The 21,054-nt window shown below is 41.5% G+C and overlaps 1 protein-coding gene across 4 annotated transcripts in view; it reads right to left on the bottom strand.

The window, feature by feature from the left end:
• The window catches only part of tmod1 (tropomodulin 1), a 125,242-nt gene that overhangs the window by 41,035 nt on the left and 63,153 nt on the right, over nt 1-21,054 (bottom strand). For all 4 annotated transcript variants that reach the window (XR_010974912.1, XM_068030284.1, XM_068030286.1 and 1 more), the window contains exons 4-6: nt 19,625-19,744; nt 11,201-11,290; nt 10,532-10,662 (exon numbers count right to left, since the gene is read on the bottom strand). Coding sequence is in view for 3 of the 4 variants with exons in the window: in XM_068030284.1 (XP_067886385.1) it covers nt 10,532-10,662; nt 11,201-11,290; nt 19,625-19,744 (341 nt within the window). In the remaining variant the exon portion in view is untranslated. The remainder of the gene's footprint in view (nt 1-10,531; nt 10,663-11,200; nt 11,291-19,624; nt 19,745-21,054) is intronic.

Below are 21,054 nucleotides of genomic sequence, written 5' to 3'. Positions count from 1 at the left end.
ATTACATGCAGTACCTGCATACTATTTTTCTGTGATTTATGCACGAGGACACCAAGATCCCTCTGCACTGAAGCACTCTGAAGTTTCTCTCCACTTAGATAATAATTTGCCTTTCTATTCTTCCGAACAAAATGGATAACCTCACACTTATCCACGTTAAACTCCATCTGCCAAATTTTGGCCCATTCACCTAACCTATCCATATCCATTTGTAAATTTCTTATTTCTTTATTGCAACTTACTATCCCACCTATTTTAGTGTCATCTGCAAATTTGGCTATAGTACCTTCTATCCCTGCAACCGTCATTAATATAGATTGTAAATAGTTGGGGCCCCAAGGACCGAACCCTGTGGCAACCCACTAGTTACATCTTGCCAACCAGAAAAAGACCCATTTATCCCGACTCTCTAGTTTTCTGTTGGTTAGCCAATCCTCTATCCAAGCTAATAAATTGCCCCTAACCTCATGTGATCTTACCTTGTGTATTGACCTTTTGTGCGGCACCTTATCAAATGCCTTCTGGAAGTCCAGATATACTACATCTACAGGATCCCCATTATCTACTTTGCTTGTTACATCTTCGAAGAACTCTAGCAAATTAATCAAACACAATTTACCCTTCATAAAACCATGCTGACTCTGATGGATTGCGTTTTGACTTTCTAAATGTCCTGTTATTTCTTCCTTATTAGTTTCCTACTTTCTGCCTCACTCCCTTTTTGAATAAGGGTGTTAAATTAGCTTTTTTCCAATCCACAGGAACCTTTCCCACATCCTGGGAATTTTGGAATATTATAACAAGGGATCCACTATCTCCACTGCCACTTCCTTTAAGACCCTAGGATGTAGGCCATCAGGCCCTGGGGACTTGTCTGCCTTCAATCCCAATAGTTTGCTCAGTACTTTTTCCCTCGTGATGATGATTGTTCCAAGTTCCTCCCTTTCTATAACCTCTGCATTACCTGTTACTATTGGGATGGTACTAGTGTCCTCCACCGTGAAAACTGAGGCAAAATACTGATTTAGTGTCTCTGCCATTTCTGTGTTCCCGTCTATTAACTCCCCAGTCTCATCTTCCAAGGGACCAACATTCACTTTAGCTACTCTTTTCCCCTTTATATACTTATAGAAGCTTTTGCTATCCGTTTTTATATTTTGTGCTAGTTTTCTTTCATAATTTACCTTTGCTCTTTTTAATACTTTTTTCGCAACCCTTTGTTGATCTTTAAAAGTTTCCCAATTTTCCAGCCTGCCACTGGCCTTTGCAATATGGTATGCCTTACTTTTTGTCTTTATGTTATTCTTAACTTCCTTGCTTAGCCATGGATGTTTTTTCCCCCCTTACAATCTTTCTTCTACTCTGGAACATATTTTAGTTGGGAGGAATTCAATATCTCCTTAAACATCTGCCACTGCTCATCAACTGTCCTACCTTTTAGTCTTCCTGTCCAGTCCACTAGGGCCAAATTTGTCCTCATGCCTATGTAATTACCTTTGTTTAACTCCAGAATGCTAGTGTGGGACTCCAGTTTCTCGCTCTCAAACTGAATTTGAAATTCTAGCATGCTTTGATCACTCTTCCCTGGAGGATCCTTAACTATGAGATCATTAATTAATCCCACCTCATTACACAATATCAAATCTAGAATAGCCTGCTCCCTGGTTGGTTCCACAACATATTGCTCCAAAAAACAATCTCTAATACCGTCAATGAACTCTCCCTCAAGGCTACCCTTGCCAATTTGATTAATTCAGTCGATATGCATATTAAAATCACCCATGATTACTGCCGTACCTTTCTTACAAGCCCCCAGCATTTCCTGGTTTATATTGTGCCCCACTGTGGAACTACTGTTTGGGGACATATAGATTACTCCCACCAGGGACTTCTTTCCCTTGCTATTTCTTATTTCTCCCCAGACTGATTCTAGGTCTTGATCTGTAGTGCCTATATCGTTTCTCTCTGCAGCACTGATCTCTTCCTTTACCAACAAAGCGACACCACCTCCTTTTCCTTCAGGCCTATCCTTCCGAAAAACTGAGTACCCTTGGATATTCAATTCCCAAACCTGGTTTCCCTGCAACCACGTCTCAGTAATCGCCACTAAATCATACCCATTCGTCTCTATTTGCGCTGTTAACTCATTTATTTTATTCCAAATGCTTCGTGGATTCAAATACAAAGCCTTTAAGTTTGTTCTAAGAGAAAGGGCAGTACTGGACCTAATCCTAGGGAATGAAGCTGGACAAGTGGTAGAAGTGTCAGTGGGGAAGCATTTCAGGGATAGTGACCATAACTCTAAGATTTAAGATAGTTATGGAAAAGGACAAAGATGGACCGGAAATAAAGGTATTGAATTGGGGGAAGGCTGATTTCAATATGATAAAACAGGATCTGGCCAAAGTGGACTGGGAGCAGCTACTTGTAGGAAAGTCTACATCAGAGTCATTCAAAGAGGAAATAGTGAGAGTTCAGAGCTAACATTTACCTGTTAAGGTGAAGGGTAGGACCAACAAGTCCAGGGAACCCTGGATGTCAAGGGATATAGAGGATTGGATCAGGAAATAAAAGGACGCTTATGGCAGATTCAGAGCTCTGAAAACAGCGGAAGCACTAGAGGAGTATAGAAAGTGTAGGGGGGTACTTAAAAAAGTAATTAGGAGAGCAAAGAGGGGACACGAAAAAACACTGGCGGGCAAAATAAAGGAAAACCCCAAGGCATTTTATTAAGTATATTAAGGGCAAGAGGATAACCAGGGAAAGAGTAGGGCCCATTAGGGACCGAAGTAGCAATCTGTGGAGCCAGAGAACATAGATGAGGTTTTAAATGATTACTTTTCATCTGTGTTCACTATGGAGAAGGACGATGCAGTTGGAGAGATCAGGGAGGGGGAATGTGATATACTTGAACATATTAGCATTGTAAGGGAGGAAGTATTAGCTGTTTTAGCAGGCTTAAAAGTGGATAAATCCCCAGGCCCAGATGAGATGTATCCCAGGCTGTTATGTGAGGCAAGGGAGGAAACAGCAAGGGCTCTGACACAAATTTTCAAATCCTCTGTGGCCACAGGAGAGGTACCAGAGGACTGGAGGACAGCGAAAGTGGTACCATTATTCAAGAAGGGTAGGAGGGATAAACCAGGTAATTACAGGCAGGTGAGTCTAACATCAGTGGTTGGGAAACTATTGGAAAAAATTCTGAGGGACAGGATTAATCTCCACTTGGAGAGGCAGGGATTAATCAGCGACAGTCAGCATGGCTTTGTCAGGGGGAGATCATGTCTAACTAACTTGATTGAATTCTTCAAGGAGGTGACTAGATGTGTAGATGAGGGTAAAGCAGTTGATGTTGTCTACATGGACTTCAGTAAGGCTTTTGATAAGGTCCCGCATGGGAGATTGGTTAAGGTGGTAAGAGCCCATGGGATACAGGGCAATTTGGCAAATTGGATCCAAAATTGGCTTAGTGGCATGAGACAGAGGGTGATGGTTGAGGGTCGTTTTTACGAGTGGGCCTGTGGTGTACCGCAGGGATCGGTGCTGGGAACCTTGCTGTTTGTAGTGTACATTAATGATTTCGACAGGAGGTATGATCAGTAAGTTCGCAGATGACATGAAGATTGGTGGTGTCGTAAATAGTGAGGAGGCAAGCCTTAGATTATAGGGAGATATAGATGGGCTGGTAAGATGGGCGGAGCAGTGGCAAATGGAATTTAATCCTGAGAAGTGTAAGGTGATGCATTTTGGGAGGACTAACAAGGCAAGGGAATATACAATGGATGGTAGGACCCTAGGAAGTACAGAGGGTCAGAGGGACCTTGGTGTACTTGACCATAGATCACTGAAGGCAGCACAGGTAGATAAGGTGGTTAGGAAGGCATATGGGATACTTGCCTTTATTAGCTGAGGCATAGAATATAAGAGCAGGGAGGTTATGATGGAGCTGTATAAAATGCTAGTTAGGCCACAGCTGGAGTACTGTGTACAGTTCTGGTCACTGTAGAAAGGATGTGATTGCCCTGGAGAGGGTGCAGAGGAGATTCACCAGGATGTTGCCTGGGCTGGAGCATTTCAGCTATGAAGGGAGACTGAAAAGGCTAGGGTTGTTTTCCTTAGAGCAGAGAAGGCTGAAGGAGTACACGATTGAGGTATACAAAATTATGAGGGGCATTGGTAGGCTAGGTAAGAAACTTTTTCCCTTAGCGCAGGGGTCAATAACCAGGGGGCATAGATTTAAGGTAAGGGGCAGGAGGTTTAGAGGGGATTTGAGGAAAAACTCTTTCACCCAGAGGGTGGCTGGAATCTGAAGAGGTGGTAGAGGCAGGAACCCTCACAACATTTAAGTAGTATTTAGATGAGCACTTAAAACGCCATAGCATCCAAGGCTACAGGCCAAGTGCTGGAAGACTGGATTAGAATAGTTAGGTGCTTGATGGCCGGCACAGACACGATGGGTCGAAGGGCCTGTTTCTGTGCTGTATAACTCTATGACTATGACTCCTCATTCTTCTTGACCTGTCTGCAGCCTTTGACCAGCTTAATCACACCATTCTCCTCCAATGCCTCTCCACTTTTGTCCAGCTGAGTGGGACTACTCTTGCTTATTTATTCCAGTTGTAGCCAAAGCATTTCCAGCAACGATTTCAATTCCTGCCCCCATTGTTACCTCTGGAATCCCCCATGAATCCATCCATGGGCCCCTTCCATTTATCATTTACATGCTGCAAAAACGCAGCAAGAAAGACCCATCTGTGGCTCACTCAGGAAGTTAAGGATAGTATTAGATTAAAAGACCAAATGTTGGAAAAAAAAGAGTAGCAAGTCTGAGGATTGGGAGCATTTAAGAAACCAGGAAAGAACCACCTAAAAGTTGATAAAAAAGGAAAAAATAGAATGAGAGTAAACTAGCCAGTAATATAAAAACAGATTGTAAGAGCTTTTGTAGGTATATATATAAGGAAGAGAGTAGCTAAAGTAAATGTTGGTCACGTAGAAGCAGAGACAGGAGAAATTATCATGGGGAATGAGGAATTGGCAAAGGCATTGAACAAATATTGTGTATCTGTCTTCACAGAAGAAGACACAAGTTTCATACCAGAAATACAGTAACCTAGGAGATAAAAAGTGAGGAAATTAAGAAAATTAATATCAGCAGAGAAAAGGTATTGGAGAAACTTAAGGGATGAAAATCTGACAAATCCCCGGGACTTAATGGCCTACACCCAAGGGTTCTAAAAGAGATAGCTGCAGAGATAATGGATGCATTAGCTATGATTTTCCAAAATTCCTTAGATTCGGGAATGGTCCCATCAGATTGGAAGTTGGCAAACATTTTCCTGCTTGCTTGAAAAGCAATGAGAGAGAAAAAAAGTGAACTACAGGCCAATTAGCCTAACATCAGTTGTTGGGAAAATGCTGGTATCCATAATTAAGGAAGTCTTAACAATGCACTTAGAAAAGTACAGTATGATTAGAACAAATCAACAAGGCTTTACTAAAGGGAAATCCTGTTTGACAAATTTATTAGAGTTTTTTGAGGATGTAACTAATAGGGTAGATAAAGCGGAACCAGTAGATGTAATATACCTGGATTTCCAAAAGGCATTCAATAAGATGCCACATAAAAGGTTAATAGGCAAGACAATGACTCAGAGAGTTGAGGGTAATATATTAGCGTGGATAGAGGATTGGTTAATGGGCAGGAAGCAAAGAGTGGGCATAAACAGAACATTTTCAAGTTGGCAGACAGTGAATAATGAAGTGCCACAAGGATCGGTGCTGGGGCCTCAGCTATTTACAATCTATATTAATGACTTAGATGAAGAAACAGAAAGTAATGTATCTAAGTTTGCAGATGAGACAAAGGTAGGTGGAAAGGTAAGCTCTGGGGAGTACACAGAGAGGCTGCAAAGAGAGCGGGCAACAAGATGGCAGATGGAGTATAATGTAGGGAAATGTGAAGCTTTGTACTTTGGTCATAAGAATAGAAAAGCAGAATATTTTTTAAAAGGTGTGAAACTTGTAAGTGTTGATGTTCAAAGAGACTTGGGTGCGCTTGTACAAGTAACACAAAGTTAGCATGCAGGTACAGCAAGCAATTAGGAAGGAAAATGGCATGTTGGCCTTTATTGCAACAGGACTGGAGTACAGGAATAAAGAAGTCTTGCTGCAATTGCACGGGTTTTGGTGAGACCACATCTGGAGTAGTGTGTGCAGTTTTGGTCACATTTAAGCAAGGATATACTTGCATTGCAGGCAGTACAGTGAAGGTTCAATAAATTGGTCCCTGGGATGACGGGGTTGTTCTATGATGAGAGGCTGAGCAAATTGGGCCTATATTCTCTGGAGTTCAGAAGAATCAGAGGCGATCGCATTGAACCATACAAGATTTGAAGAGGCTTGATAGGACAGACACTCAGATTGTTTCCTCTGGTTGGGGAATCAAAACATGGTTACAGTCTGAGGATAAGGGGCTGAGATTTAGGACTGAGATGAGAAGAAATTATTTCACTCAAAGGGTTGTGAATGTTTGGAATACTCTACCCGAGGGTTGTGGATGCTCCATTGTTGAATACATTTAAGGCTGGATAGACAGATATTTGGTCTCTCAGGGAATCAAGGGATATGGCAAGCAGGCGGGAAGGTGGAGTTGAAGCCTAAGATCAGCCACAATTGTACTGAATGGTAGAGCAGGCTCGATGGGCCATATGATCTACTCCTGCTCCTATTTCTTGTGTTCCTTCAGCGACAACATCTGAAGACATGTATACTGACAACACCCAGCTCTACCTTATCACCACCTCTTTCAATCTCAACTATCTGTGTGGTGAGATTGCTTGTTCGATATTTAGTCCTGGATGAGCTGTAATTTCCTCCATTTTGTTTTAGTCTTTGCAATGCTTATCATTTTTGCCCCTGTCACAAACTCCCACAGTTTTCATTCCCCCTCAGGCTGAACTAATCGGTTAACCACATCATTATTCTATTCAACCTTAAGCTGAGCTTCCAACTATATATCCTTTCCAACACAAAGACCCCGACTACCATCTCTGTAACATTGCCCTCCTACAACCCTACCTGTAGACATAATGGCTTGAAAATTGCCTTAAATGTATTCTCAAAATGGAGTTGTTGCCAGGCTGAACTAGTTCTGCAAAATGACAACATATTGCTGTTAAGCAATAAACAGGTCCTGTAGAAGTGTCTGAAGTCCCAATATACAAGATGAAATCAGTCACTCAACCAGAAATATCAAACATAAGCGTGAAAATAACACAAAACTGAAAGGAAAAGGAATCCATTCAATTCAAGGATATGTGCCGCTTTAGGCAAGTTCAGCCCAAGAGGAATATAAAAAAGTTCTCTTTATTCACTATTAGAAATTCAAATGATATAAATTTGACCAGTCTTAACCCGCTTGTTTGCTGACAATTTAACATTAATTAGTATTGTCTCATACACAGGCTGTTCTTTGAAGCGGTGTTTTAGGCATATTGTTGGGACAAATTAGAAGGTGCTCTACTCTGCATCTAATCTGCTTAGCATCACATCTGGAAGTTCTCAACATACAAAAGCTGAAAGGGAAAGATGTTGTATTTTTCAGCATTGAGATCAAATTATAAACACATAAATAATAAAAACAAGATAACATCTACATTTACTTAATGTTATGAGAGTGCTTCTATTTTTTGTAAAATATGTTTTTAAGGACTTATAGTTGAATTATGGGCATTGATTCATCTGAAGCTTGAAGAGATGCTGAACTTTGTTTAAAAAAAAAGAGTTCACCAGAAGGATTCCTGGACTTGGCTTGTAAACAAGTTCTTACTGGAAGGCACCTGTTTTCAGATAAAATACCAGCAGGGAGCTTGTTGTTGTGACTTGGAGAAGATGTTTACAGAGAAGTGACAGGTCAAGATTTATAGAGGTCGGGGGGCTTGACTTCTGGAATGTTTTTGGTTTCACTTTGAATTGTTAAAAAAAGACAGTTGATTTTTGCCTGCCAAAAAAAAACCCAGCTCATCTCTTTCTCTCCCTTTGAAGGAAACCCTGCATGTCCAGTGTGTCAGTCTCCTTTTTCCTCCTGTATTTGAAGAAACCTTGCATATCTAATGTATGGGAACTGAAACCCCTGTTTCAGCTGCATTTCTGCTGTAAGGCCTATCTGAAGCCTCTGCAGCTGTATTTCTTGGAAAGCCTACCCAAACTGATCTTCAACATCACCTGGCAAGAACTGTTCTAGGAAGATCCCAGTGACAGCCGTCTATACGCATTTGGGACGCCAAACCAAAACAAAGGACATCTTTCCATGTCTTCTCTTTTTCCTTCAAGAATGAAGAAGTATTCAGGGAACTGTTATACTTCAATCTGTATGTTTATGCTTTGATTCATTACTGGTTAAGACTTGTTTTATCAACTGTTTCAGCAACTGATAATTTTGTTGTTTATTAAAGAAACCTGGTTGGTGTGTTTTATTCTGGGATAAATAGAGTATATGATTGACCGTATCGTTAAGTGGGAAAATTTAAATATATGTTGTGACCTGTGGAGAAGTGGGACTAGAATAAGCAGTGCACTCCTCCCGCCTCGGTCATAACGTTAATAAAAACAGAAAATGCCAGCAATACTGTGCAGATCAGGTGGCATCTGTGGAGAGAGAAACAAAGTTAGGTTTCAGATCAATGGCCTTTCATCGACCTGAAAAGTTAACTTTATTTCTGTCTCCACAGATGCTGCCTGACTTGTAGAGTATATCCGGAATTTTCTGTTTTTAATTCAGATTTACAACAAAAGCAAAATGTAATGCATTTACTATCCTTCTGGCTCAAATACAAACTGAGACATAACCTTACAAAATATTAACAGATTCAGATACTGACTGTGATACTTTTCTCATGCAAGGGAGAAACAAACAGCCTCATCAACATAATTAAGTATTAGTGGTGTTATGAACACCAGACTTTGTAACATGATTATGTTTTAAAAGTTGTAATTTTTAGAAGTTTAAGATGGAGTCCAGAACGTCAAGTGACCTCACATCCACTCTGTGAAAGGACAAGACAGAAGTCTTGGTTACCAGGACAGCATATAACACAGATCAAGGACTTTTTTTTGAAAAATAGAGACTGTAGGGTTAACACCTGAAGAACAATGGGTTGCACCCTCCCAGATTTCAGGTCGTAAACAAGGGGGTCAGTGATTCTGAAGATGCAAATGTACCAAGCAGCTGTTAACACCTGGGAACAATGGAAGGCCCAAGTGCCTCTGTGAAACCAGACTTCTGAACTTTGCATATTGGAACAGAACAATAAACTATTGATTTTTGAGTCCAGATAAATGAAACAGATTTTCTGAAGGCAGACAGGCTGTAATGGAGGAAACCAGAGGTTGCGGCCTCAAGGCAGGCTGTAAGAAGGGATCCCAGCAGTTGCAGCCTGAGAGAGTGAGAGTGAGAGAGAGAGAGAGAGAGTGTGTGTGTGTCAGGATAGGAGAGAGAGATAGAGAGAGAGAGAGAGAGAGAGAGAGATCGAGAGAGGCAGCAAAACTTTATTGGACTAACAGTACAGGTCCATAGAGGCTTGGGATTCAGGTACCATATATTAAAATGTCATAAACAGGTACAGAAAATAATCAAAAAGACTTTTTTAAAAAGGGCCTTTATATCTAAATGAATAGAATACAGAGGGTAGATATCATGCTTCAGCTATGTAAAGCCCTGGTTATACACACCTGGATTACTGTGAGCAGTTCTGAGCACCACGTCTTAGGAAGAATATAGTAGCCTTGGAGGGAATGCAGGGAATTTACCAGAATGATCCCTGGACTCCAAGGGTTAAATTATAAGGAGAGATTACACAAACTAGAGCTTTATACTCAGAATTTAGAAGGTTAAGGGATGATTTGATCAAAGTTTTCAAGATATTAGGGGGAACAGACAGGATAGATAGAGAGAAATTATTTCCACTGGTTGGAAAATCTAAGACTGGGGACATAGGCTAAAAATTAGAGCCAGATCTTACAGGAGCAAAATTAGGACTATGCACAAAAGGTGAAGAAAGTTTGCAACTCTCTTCCGCAAATGGTAAATTTTGCTAGATCAATTGTTAATTGTTCGCCAAAGTTATTAAGCCATATGTGGCAAAGACAAAAATGGAGTTAGGTCACAGATCAGCTATGATCTCACTGAATGGCAGAACAGGCTCGAGGGGCTAAATGGCCTACTCTGGTCCTGTTTTCTTAGATGCTCTTGTAATAAGTGTACACTTGGGAAGATGGAACACTAAAACTAAAAATAACTAACTGAACTTCCTTAAACATAATTAACTAAAATGTATTATCCTGGCTCTCACCATGACATAATTTCTCAGCGTCTATGTACTTAGTTATCTCAGGCATTCAAAATGCCTCGACATAGGTCTGTCTTATTTTTCCCCATGTCTAGAAGTCTCTCTTTTTTCTCTGTTTATCAGTTATATTGAATAAAAATTTAGCAGCTCAGTTTAACAAAGAACAGGCTATCTGCAATCACCTTTATATTGTTGAGGTTAATCTCCTCAAGCTCAGGGTCATTTTCCATAACTTGCTTTAGGGTTTCTTCCACATCTGTAGAGTTTGGCAGCTCATCCGGAACCGGCTTATACTGAGTGGGCTGAATGACACCTGCACAAAGACGACAAACTGATTTTTGACAAGCAGGCATTGCAAAATAATTCTTGGTCAGCATAAAACTGCTCACAATTAATGCCCTACAAGGTTCAGTAATTTAAGAAAAATGATTCTGCTAATTTAGAATATTTCTTCATGCTACTAACTAGAACAGATGTCGTAACCAGGGAACTTTGGCAAGAATGGCACTAGCTCACTAACAATTTTCTCTTCCGAGTAAATGCTTGGATGTGGAGTGAGAGATAGGTTCCACCTGCCATCCTAACGAAGGGATATGACTCTCTGGATGGTAATGACTAATGTACTTTAAAGAGATTGTCAGTCAACCCTAAATACCTTTGTATCTGTAATAGTTTATATATAATTAATGGATTTAAATACCTAAAAGAAGCCATTACATTTTGAACTAGCATTGCACTGAAAAAATACCAAGTCTCATTTATCAATAACTCATTTTCAATCAATTGGGACTCTGACACAGAGGAGCCCAGCCTTCAAAATGCTGCTTTACAGAACTTCAAGTTTTACTCACTGTTGAGGCCTTCCTTGTTAACTATGGTGCTACTGGCAAGGGCTTCATAATATTGCTGGTTGCTCATCAGCGTATGCATACCAAGGATAGCTAAAAAGAAATTTAAAAAACGCAAAGTTAATGGGACTGGAGACTGTAAAGCAATTGAACTGCAGGCACTTGCACTTTGATGCAGAAAAAGCAGGAAAATTGGAACCACACTGCAGCTCAAAAAGCAAGAGCCGTCAGAGTGCTGAACTTCTCATTCGTTATTAACTCTCACATGGCCATTATATTTGCAAATCACTAACATACAGCAGGCCCCATCACTTTCAGCCATTTCACAAAAGCATTTAAAAAAAAATTAATTCTCGGATGCGGGTGACGCTGGCTAGGTCAGCATTTATTGCCCATCCTTAGTTGCTCTTATGAAGGAGGTCATCTTCAACTGCTGCAGTCCATGTGGTGAAAGTACTCCCAGTGTGCTGTTAGTTAGGGACTTTGAGGATTTTGACGTCGGGGTGATAACGAAGGAACAACTTGTCCAAGTCAGGATGGTGTGTGACTTGGAAGGGAACTTGGAGGTGATGCTCTTACTGTGCATGCTCTTGCTGCCCTTGTCCTTCTACAACAACAAATTGCATTTATATACCACGTTTAATGTAGTAAATCACCCCAAGGTACTTCACAGAATTTGACACCAAGCCACACAAGGAGACTTTTTGATTGGAAACCAAAAGCTTAGTCAAGGAAGTTTTAAAATGCGTCTTGGAGGAAGAGAGAGGCAAGATGCAGAAAGGTTTAGGGAGGGAATTCCAGAGCTTAGAGCCTCGGCAGCTGAAGGCACAGCAGACAATGGAGGAACAATTAAAATAGGGGATGCATAAGTGGCCAAAATTGGAGGAGGGAAGAGGTCAAAGGTTATAGGACTGGAGGAGGTTACAGAGATATGGAACGACCAGGCAGTGGAGGGACTGAAAACAAGGTTGAGAATTTTTAACTTGTTGCCGCCGGACCGGGAGTCAAGACTGGCCAGTGAGCAAAGGGGCGATGGGTGAACGGGACTTGATGCCAGTTAGGATACAGGCAGCAGAGTTTTGGAGCAGCTCAAATTTATGTAAGACAGAAGATGGGAAACCGGCCAGGAAAGCAGTGGAATAGTTAAGTCTAGAGATAACAAAGGCACGGATGAGGGTTTCATCAGCAGATAAGCTGAGGCAAGTGGCGAATATGGGTAATGTTACGCAAATGGAAGCAGGTGGTCTTGGTGATGGAGCTGATGTAGGATTGGAAGCTAATCTCAGTATCAAATATGATACCACGTTGAGAATGACCTGGTTCAGCCTCAGACAGAAGTCAGGGAGAGGGGGGGAGTCAGTGGATAGGGAACCGAGTTTGTGGCAGACCAAAGGCAATGACTTTGATCTTCCCAATATTAAGTTGGAGGAAATTTCTGCTCATCCAATACTGGACATTGGACATGCTGCGTGACAAATCAGAGGCAGTGGAGGGGTTGAGAGAGATGGTGGTGTAGTAGAGTTGGGCATCGTCAGCATATTCACGGAAGCGGACATTGTGTTTTGGATGACGCTACCGCGGGGCAGCAAGTAAATGCGAAACAGGAGGTGGCCATTGATAGATCGTTGGGGGACTTCAGAAGTAATGGTGAGGGAGCAGGAACAGAAAACATTGCAGGTGATTCAGTGGCTATGACTAGACAGATAGGAATGGAACCAGGCAATGGCAGTCCCACCCACTTGGACAATGGAAGAGAAGCGTTGCAGGAGGATGTTGTGGTCAACCATGTCAAAGACTGTAGACAGGCCGAAATGGATGAAGAAGGATGGTTTACCACTGTTACATAGGATGTCATTTGTAATTTTGATAAGAGCCGTTTCAGTAATGCGCCAGGGGCAGAAAGCTGATTTGAGGGGTAAGACATGGAGTTGAGAGAAAGATGGGCAAAAATTTGGGAGCTGACAACATGGACTTTGGAGAGGAAAGAGAAGTTGGAGATGGGTGGTTGTTTGCAAGAACAGAGGGGTCATTGGTGGGTTTTTGAGGAGAGGGTGATGGTGACAGATTTGATGGTAGAGGGAAATGTTGCCAAAGAAACTTTGGCAAGTTGTTGCAGTGGATCCTGTAGACATACACACTGTGGCCATGGCACACTGATGGTGGAGAGATTTGATACATAACTGCATAATATCACATAAATAATGTTTTCTTCTATTTAGGACATGATCATATGCAATACCTCCAACCCTTTTCACATTTCAGTGCACAGTATTGTTCAAAGCCACAGAAATAGTAACGAAAAATAAAAAGATGAATAAAGGATTGAAAATGATTTTTCTAAATGCTGCAAACTTCACTCTTCTGTTGATCAATACTGCCACCTTGCTAAGAAAGATGCAGGATTGAAAATGGAAGAGCGCTGTAATTAGCACTGCATTAGGTTGCTTCTAGATTTTTATTTAGGATTGTCTGAGTTTCCATGACAGTTTGGAGTTTCACTACCAGACCTGCGAAGCATTTCCAACATCCACAGTATTTTGCTTTTGCCTGGAGTTTCCATTCGATTATGCTGATTTTACTCAAAATTGGTGCAACCAGTGCAAATGATCATGGCATTTTAAGCACAAATTACGTTCAGTGGAACTTGAGGTTCCAAGATCTTTTGTGCTAGTTTTAAAAACATCGTGCTAGAAGCAGACCTCACCCATAAAACTGGTCACCACTGAAAGTTTCTGCTAGTTGCACTTGTTTGCAGGCATTTGAGAAGGCTTTGAAAATTAAGGTGGTTATTTTGGGCACAAGGACACTAATATGTTTTAAAAGCTTTTGAATTTTTTTTGAAGAATTTATTACAAAACTGACTACTGTTCTCCAATATAAAAACGGAACTGGCTCTCTTTTCTAAAAACAAAAATCAGTAATTTAAAATTTGATTGGTGGATTGACACTGAGTAAAAATACTTATTTTTTGTGATAAACTCATTTTCAGTTGTATTAATCAAACTGCACCTAGCTACCACTCTTAATTATAATCAAGGAATACTTTAAAAGTTGTTTTCTTTTTAAATAAAATTTAAAACGCTCCCCAATTGCACTGGTTCATGGCAGGAATTGTGATCGGCAATATGCAAACGAATTTGATCAGAAACAAGAGGGGAAAGAAAAGCACATTTCAAGACGGAAGCAATTTTGGGTGCACAAAGCGGAAACTTACATCTATTTATCATCTGCTTTGCCCTTATAAGAAAAGATTCTACATCCCCTGAACATGCCTAAGTTGCACACAAGTAAGTTCTGTTGAAACATGCATGGTAGGAAGAAACAATCGAAAGAGTTAAAGACAAGCAGTTGCTCATGATGAGAGGTATGTCCTGCCATGAAAGAAGTTTACAGAAGGGGAAGCACCGTACGAGGTCATTTGGCAAGAGGGAGCCAATAAGGGAGAACAAGGGACTTGGACAGAACTCAATAACATGAAAATAGTCTGCGATGTTCAGCTTTTAGTAGCAAAATGCTCAAAGAGGTGCCTGATGTAATATCTCATCAATATCTGAATCTGAAGTGTGGTTGATTATGCTTGATTGTATTCTGCTTGCATAAGTTCTCTTCATACTGAGCTTGACAAAGGAGAAACAACAAAACTCTGGCGTCCAAGACTCTCAATTAATTCAACTTTGTAATTAATGTATAATTCAAAACATTCCCTCTTGCTTCCACTTGTCAATCAATGAGAGATGATAGATGTGTTTTTGCTTTATTGGTTTTTCTAAATCTGAAATCACATGCAGCAACAAATAATCCCAATCACCAGGTACTGTGAAAGTCAACTTGTTGGCGTCATTCAATCCAAACAGCACAAAACAGCTACTTACAATTATATCAAACATCAATATTGACATTTTGTAGTTTTGAGTGATTGCACTAAATGTACTTTAATACGTATGAGGAGATTTTGAAAATTTATTTTTTTATGTTCTTCTGACCTTAGTTAAAACAATAAATATACTGATTAATATACAGCAAAAAAGAACTTGTATTTCCACAACACTAGTATCAGGACAGCCCAAAGGGCTTTACAACCAATGGATTACTTCTTTGAAGTTCATCAATGTTGTTCTGCAAACACAACAACCAATGTTGGACGGCACAGTGGCGCAGTGGTTAGCACCGCAGCCTCACAGCTCCAGCAACCCGGGTTCAATTCTAGGTACTGCCTGTGTGGAGTTTGCAAGTTCTCCCTATGTCTGCGTGGGTTTCCTCCGGGTGCTCCGGTTTCCTCCCACATGCCAAAGACTTGCAGGTTGATAGGTAAATTGGCCATTATAAATTGTCCCTAGTATAGGTAGGTGGTAGGGAAATATAGTGACAGGTGGGGATATGGTAGGAATATGGAATTAGTGTAGGATTAGTATAAATGGGTGGTTGATGGTCGGCACAGACTCGGTGGGCCGAGGGCCTGTTTCAGTGCTGTATCTCTAACTAACTAATGTACAGACAGCAAGGCCCCACAAACAGTAAATGAGATAAATTAATCAGATAATCTGCATTTGGTGGTGTTGGTTGAGAAAGGAATGTTGGCCATGACACCAAGAGAATCCTGTGCTCCTCTTCAAATAATGGGATCTTTTACATCGACTTGAACAGGCAGATGGGGCTTTAGTTGAACGTCCCATCTGAAAGACATGCGCAGCACTCCCCCAGTACAGCATTAAAACATTCGCATACATCGGGCAATCAAGACCTAGAGTGTGGCTTGAACACACAACCTTTTGACTCACAGGCAAAAGTGCTACTAGCTGAGCCAAGGAGGTGAGAGAACTACAACTGCAAACATTTATTAAGAAATTAACTGTCCAGTTAATGCAAATATTTCCATGATGTATTTCAAAGATTCTAAACAATTACAGCTATTTAAAGAGGTAAGTTTAGTAGAGTGGTGTATACCATATGTTAAATAAGTACTTATGCCCAGATATATTATTAGGTCAATTCAATTTTAAAACAACTATTTATTGACACTGGTATGGTGTCCGGCAGACTGTGATTTGTGTTTGTTCTGATGGGGGGGGGGAATGGGGGGACTCTGGCGTTACCTTCCACGAGTGGTCATCTTACACTTTTGAGCCTAGATATCAAGTGTTGGCAGATTAATTGACCATTGGGTTGCACAGACACACTGATCCTGTTCTAACCCGAGGTCTGCTCACAGGTATCAGTGCACAGGGATCAGAAATGAGAGCTCTGCTTTGTCTTTCCCTCCCTCGACAAACGCAGAGATCTATTCTCACCCTCTTGATTACTGAGGTTTAGATCAGTGAACCCTTGAATACTGTAGCATAAAATTCCATTTAAAATTATCTAGGATCCTAACTGACAAACTTTGTCTAAATCCCTAGATCAAAGACGACCGGAGAATGAAAAAATTCCTGAATTCTTTCAGCGGGAATAGCACTAGCCTATCAATATTGGTGGTGGAGTAGGTCTTTGACTCAGTGGCAGCATTACCACCTCTGAGTCAGTAGGGACAGATTCAACCCTACTCCAGACAGTTCCTGCATGTGGAGACTGGAGCTCTGATTCTGAATCTAGCAGGATACTCACGTCAGGCGGGTGTGGATGGCTCCCTTCATCATATGCATTGTGGGAGCTCAAAGCTCTCCCATTGAATAGGACTAACCACCCTACTGGCTGGTATAAAAATTGTTACGGCCAACGAAGAAGCATTTACGTCGCAGTTCATCAGTCTGTTGACCAGACAATCCTTGCACTACTTCACACCATTCTCCAGGGTATGAAGATATGAAAACAATAGTAATGCTGGTTAAAACTTTATAGAAGCATCTTAGGAAGTAAATGCATTATCTTCTTTTTTAAAAGATTGTACAGGTCAGATGGTCACAGGCACGAATTGGTCTGTACCAATTCAGCCAATCTCACACTGGCAGAAGTTATTGGCTACAATTGGCCTCAGTACCCCAGGGAGGGAAATATTAGCCAGGGTCCCCATTACTAGTCTGAATCCAGTGAACTCCTTCTGGAAAGTGTACTTGATTGGATGAGAACAGGATTGGGCTTGGCTGTGTTGTCCTCCATAGTTAAATAGTCCACTTGTGTGAGGTAATCAATGGCTGTAGAACCACACCCAGCCGTTGACTTCAGGTGAGAAGTAGGTTCAAAATTTGGGGGGAAAATTCATAGAAAGCACTGCAAGTGGTCCCTATTCCTTTGTGTCACAGATTGAAATGTCTGCACCAATTATACCTCATCGCACTCAGACTGGAAGAAATTCTTCTCTGGTAACAAGATGCTGAACACAGTAAAAATATAGAGGGTTAAATTCCTGTCTGTGCTAATTTTACATTTGTGCTTACTCTACCAGTAAATTAGCACAGAGGAACTTTGCCCAACATGCAATGGCGTCAATGTTCTCATTGAGCAGATTGAAGCTTCAAAAAGCCAAACAGAAGAATCTCGGAACAAAAATTATTTGTTGAACAGGCAGCAGCAGCACTTTTCCACAGCAAGAAGCCAGCCCAGAACACTCTCACTTAAACAGCAGCACTGCCTGAGCCAGTCACACATTCGCCAGCAGCCACAGCCTCACAATCGCCAGCTGCCACAGTCACACATTCGCTAGCTGCCACAGTCACACATTCGCTAGCTGCCACAGTCACACATTCGCTAGCTGCCACAGCCTCACAATCGCTAGCTGCCACAGTCACACATTCGCTAGCTGCCACAGTCACACATTCGCTAGCTGCCACAGCCTCACAATCGCCAGCTGCCACAGTCACACATTCGCTAGCTGCCACAGCCTCACATTCGCTAGCTGCCACAGCCTCACATTCGCTAGCTGCCACAGCCTCACAATCGCCAGCAGGGATATGATACTAACAATAAAAAATTGCCATAGCTGATGATGATCTTACAGTCAAAGGAATGCTGCGAATGAAATGAGTGATGACATGGGGTTGTGAAAGAACAGAATGAATGCTGAAAAATAAACAGTGAAGATTAATGAACAGTATGAATTTTAAAGTTTATTTCTCATTAAGATTTTCTAAAATCCATGTTTGATTAACCTACTTAGTTCAATTTATGGTGCAGCTGATTTTACGTTTCTAGTTTTGATTCAACCCCAACTGCCTCATCCTTCTCTCTAACCAACCTCCTGCCCAGAACATTACCAACTTCTTCCTGTCCCACTTATCCCACCTAACCCTGACTCCTTGGACCTTGTCAATGGATCAAAAATCACTGCCCCTCTCCACATTTCTTTCCAGAATGTCCATTCCCTCGTGAACAAGACCCTTTCCATCCACAGCTTTACTGTGGATGATGGTATTAACATCCTAGCTCAGACTGAAACTTGGCTCCTGGATGATGACACCTTGCCCCTTACTGAAGCCTCTCTGCTTGGCTATACTTCCCACACTCTCCCTGCACAAACTACAGTGGCGCTGGAGTGGCCCTTCAATCACCACTTGCTCTGTCCCTCTACTCCTCTGGTACTTTCTCTTCCTTCAAGCACCTCACCCAGTTCCATCTTCCCTTTAACAATCGCAGAGTCTGCCAGTCTACCCAGAGTTTCAAATGAGAGGGCAAATGAAGGCAGGACAACTTGGGGAAATCTGACTTCCACTTTCAGTCCAGTGTAATTAGTGTTCATTCTGCTAACAATATTACACATTACTTCATAGTCCCACCCTTAAAGGTGCACCATGGCATGGTGAGATGCAATTCTGATCCACACTCCACAATCTCAATTTGGGCCTCTTCGCACAGAGGATTAAAGAATCAGAGCGAAAGCCATCAATAAAATGGTGGAATAATCTATGGATTTGACTCATGAGGATAATCTATATATAATCAGTAGCAGAATAACAAGTGTTGCTATGATTTCCTCACTAGATGTAAAAGACAGACATTAAAGATTAAATGTAACAGATTTAAGACAGCAAGGATGAGAAATATTTTTATATAAAGGGTGCTAAAGCTGTGAAATGCATTACCTGGGTTAATGATTGTAGCAGAGACCATGCCAACATTGAAGGATAGGTTAGATAGAAGGTTCAAGGAAAGTGAGATAAAGGGATATGGGAACAGGACGAGTACATGGGATTAGCACTACCACACATATGGAGGATAAAGACTGACATGGACTGTTTGGGCCAAACAGCCTGTTGCAATTTTAAACAAGTAGTTGCAGCTCTACACTGTAAACAGGTAACACACCTGCCTTCTCTGATGCAGGAAGCAAATGGTTTGGGGAGGCTAAGAAAAGAGGGTGAGCTCATGTAGGAAAATTAGAGAACAACATAGACTCAAAGAAACAGTTACAAAAAAAAATCAAAGTGGTAACTTCACCTCTTATTTAGCAAGTGGCTCTGTCAAGTGAATCTTCTCGAAGGGATAAGCTTCTCTTACCTGCTATGTCACAAAGTTCAGCATCAGTAGCATTGACCAAGGCCTCCTCCAGCTCTGGTTCCAGGGTAACACTGTCAATTACTGACTGGACAGGCTTTTCTTTGGGGATCCAAGGCTTTCCTACAACAATAAGTCCGTAACAGAGTAACACATCAGTCTGTGCAAATGCACAAAAAGTAAATAGAGTTCAACTGCTTTTCCCTGCCAAACACCAACATGGGAGCTCCATCACCACAAGGACCACAGTGATTCAAGGAGAAGGCCCACCACTACCGCCTTCTCAGCTAGGGATGGACTATAAATACTGGTCTTGACAATGACTCACCTATCTCAAGAAGAAAGAAAACTACTGTTTTAATAGAATTTGCAAGAACTTACTTTCATCACTCCCACCTCATGGAGCATAAACTAGTGTGTGGTCCACTGAGTTTGAAACAGCATGTGTTGAATTCTTGAAGGTGAAAAGATAGGAACAAACCTAACAAAATAATGTTTAGTTTTAGTTTAGAGATACAGCACTGAAACAGGCCCTTCGGCCCACCGAGTCTGTGCCGACCATCAACCACCCATTTATACTAATCCTACACTAATCCCATATTCCTACCACATCCCCACCTGTCCCTATATTTCCCTACCACCTACCTATACTAGGGGCAATTTATAATGGCCAATTAACCTATCAACCTGCAAGTCTTTGGCATGTGGGAGGAAACCGGAGCACCCGGAGGAAACCCACGCAGACACAGGGAGAACTTGCAAACTCCACTCAGGCAGCACCCAGAATTGAACCCGGGTCGCTGGAGCTGTGAGGCTGCAGTGCTAACCACTGTGCCACTGTGCCGCCCTATAATTTCACGTAACTGCAGATCGTGTGTTGTCTTAGAATCTCCACAAGAGGAAGCCTCTCATCTAGCATGGCTGTGCTGGTCATTTACTAAAGCTAATCCCACTGTCCAGCTCTTTTCCCATGAGTGCTACACTACATAACTTAATCTATTACTCTCCCATGTTTAACTGGCTTGTCCCTTAGAATGTCTAATTACCATAATATAGGTAATTACTGAGTTTATTTGCTGCTGAGGGACGTTTGCAGAGTGTAAGGTGCTTGAAATATTAGTTCCAGGAAAGAAGACATCAGCACTTTGAGATGTCATGACATGCACTGGAATCAAGACATTCTTTTATTTCTTACAATTTACTTGCCAATTTCGGAGTTAAGACCAAGTATGGATTTCAACAGAAGTGAGAATTTTTAAAAATTCTTTCATGGGATGTGGGCGTCACTGGCTTGGCCAGCATTTATTGCCCATCCCTGATTGCCCTTGAGAAGGCGGTGGTGAGCTGCCTCTTGAACCACTGCAGCCCATGAGGGATAGGTACACCCACTGTGCTGTTAGGAAGGGAGCTGCAGGATTTTGATCCAGCAACAG

The sequence above is a fragment of the Heterodontus francisci genome, chromosome 4, assembly GCF_036365525.1.
Source record: "Heterodontus francisci isolate sHetFra1 chromosome 4, sHetFra1.hap1, whole genome shotgun sequence".
Classification (NCBI taxonomy): Eukaryota; Metazoa; Chordata; class Chondrichthyes; order Heterodontiformes; family Heterodontidae; genus Heterodontus; species Heterodontus francisci.
This window is presented reverse-complemented; position numbering and strand designations above follow the sequence as displayed.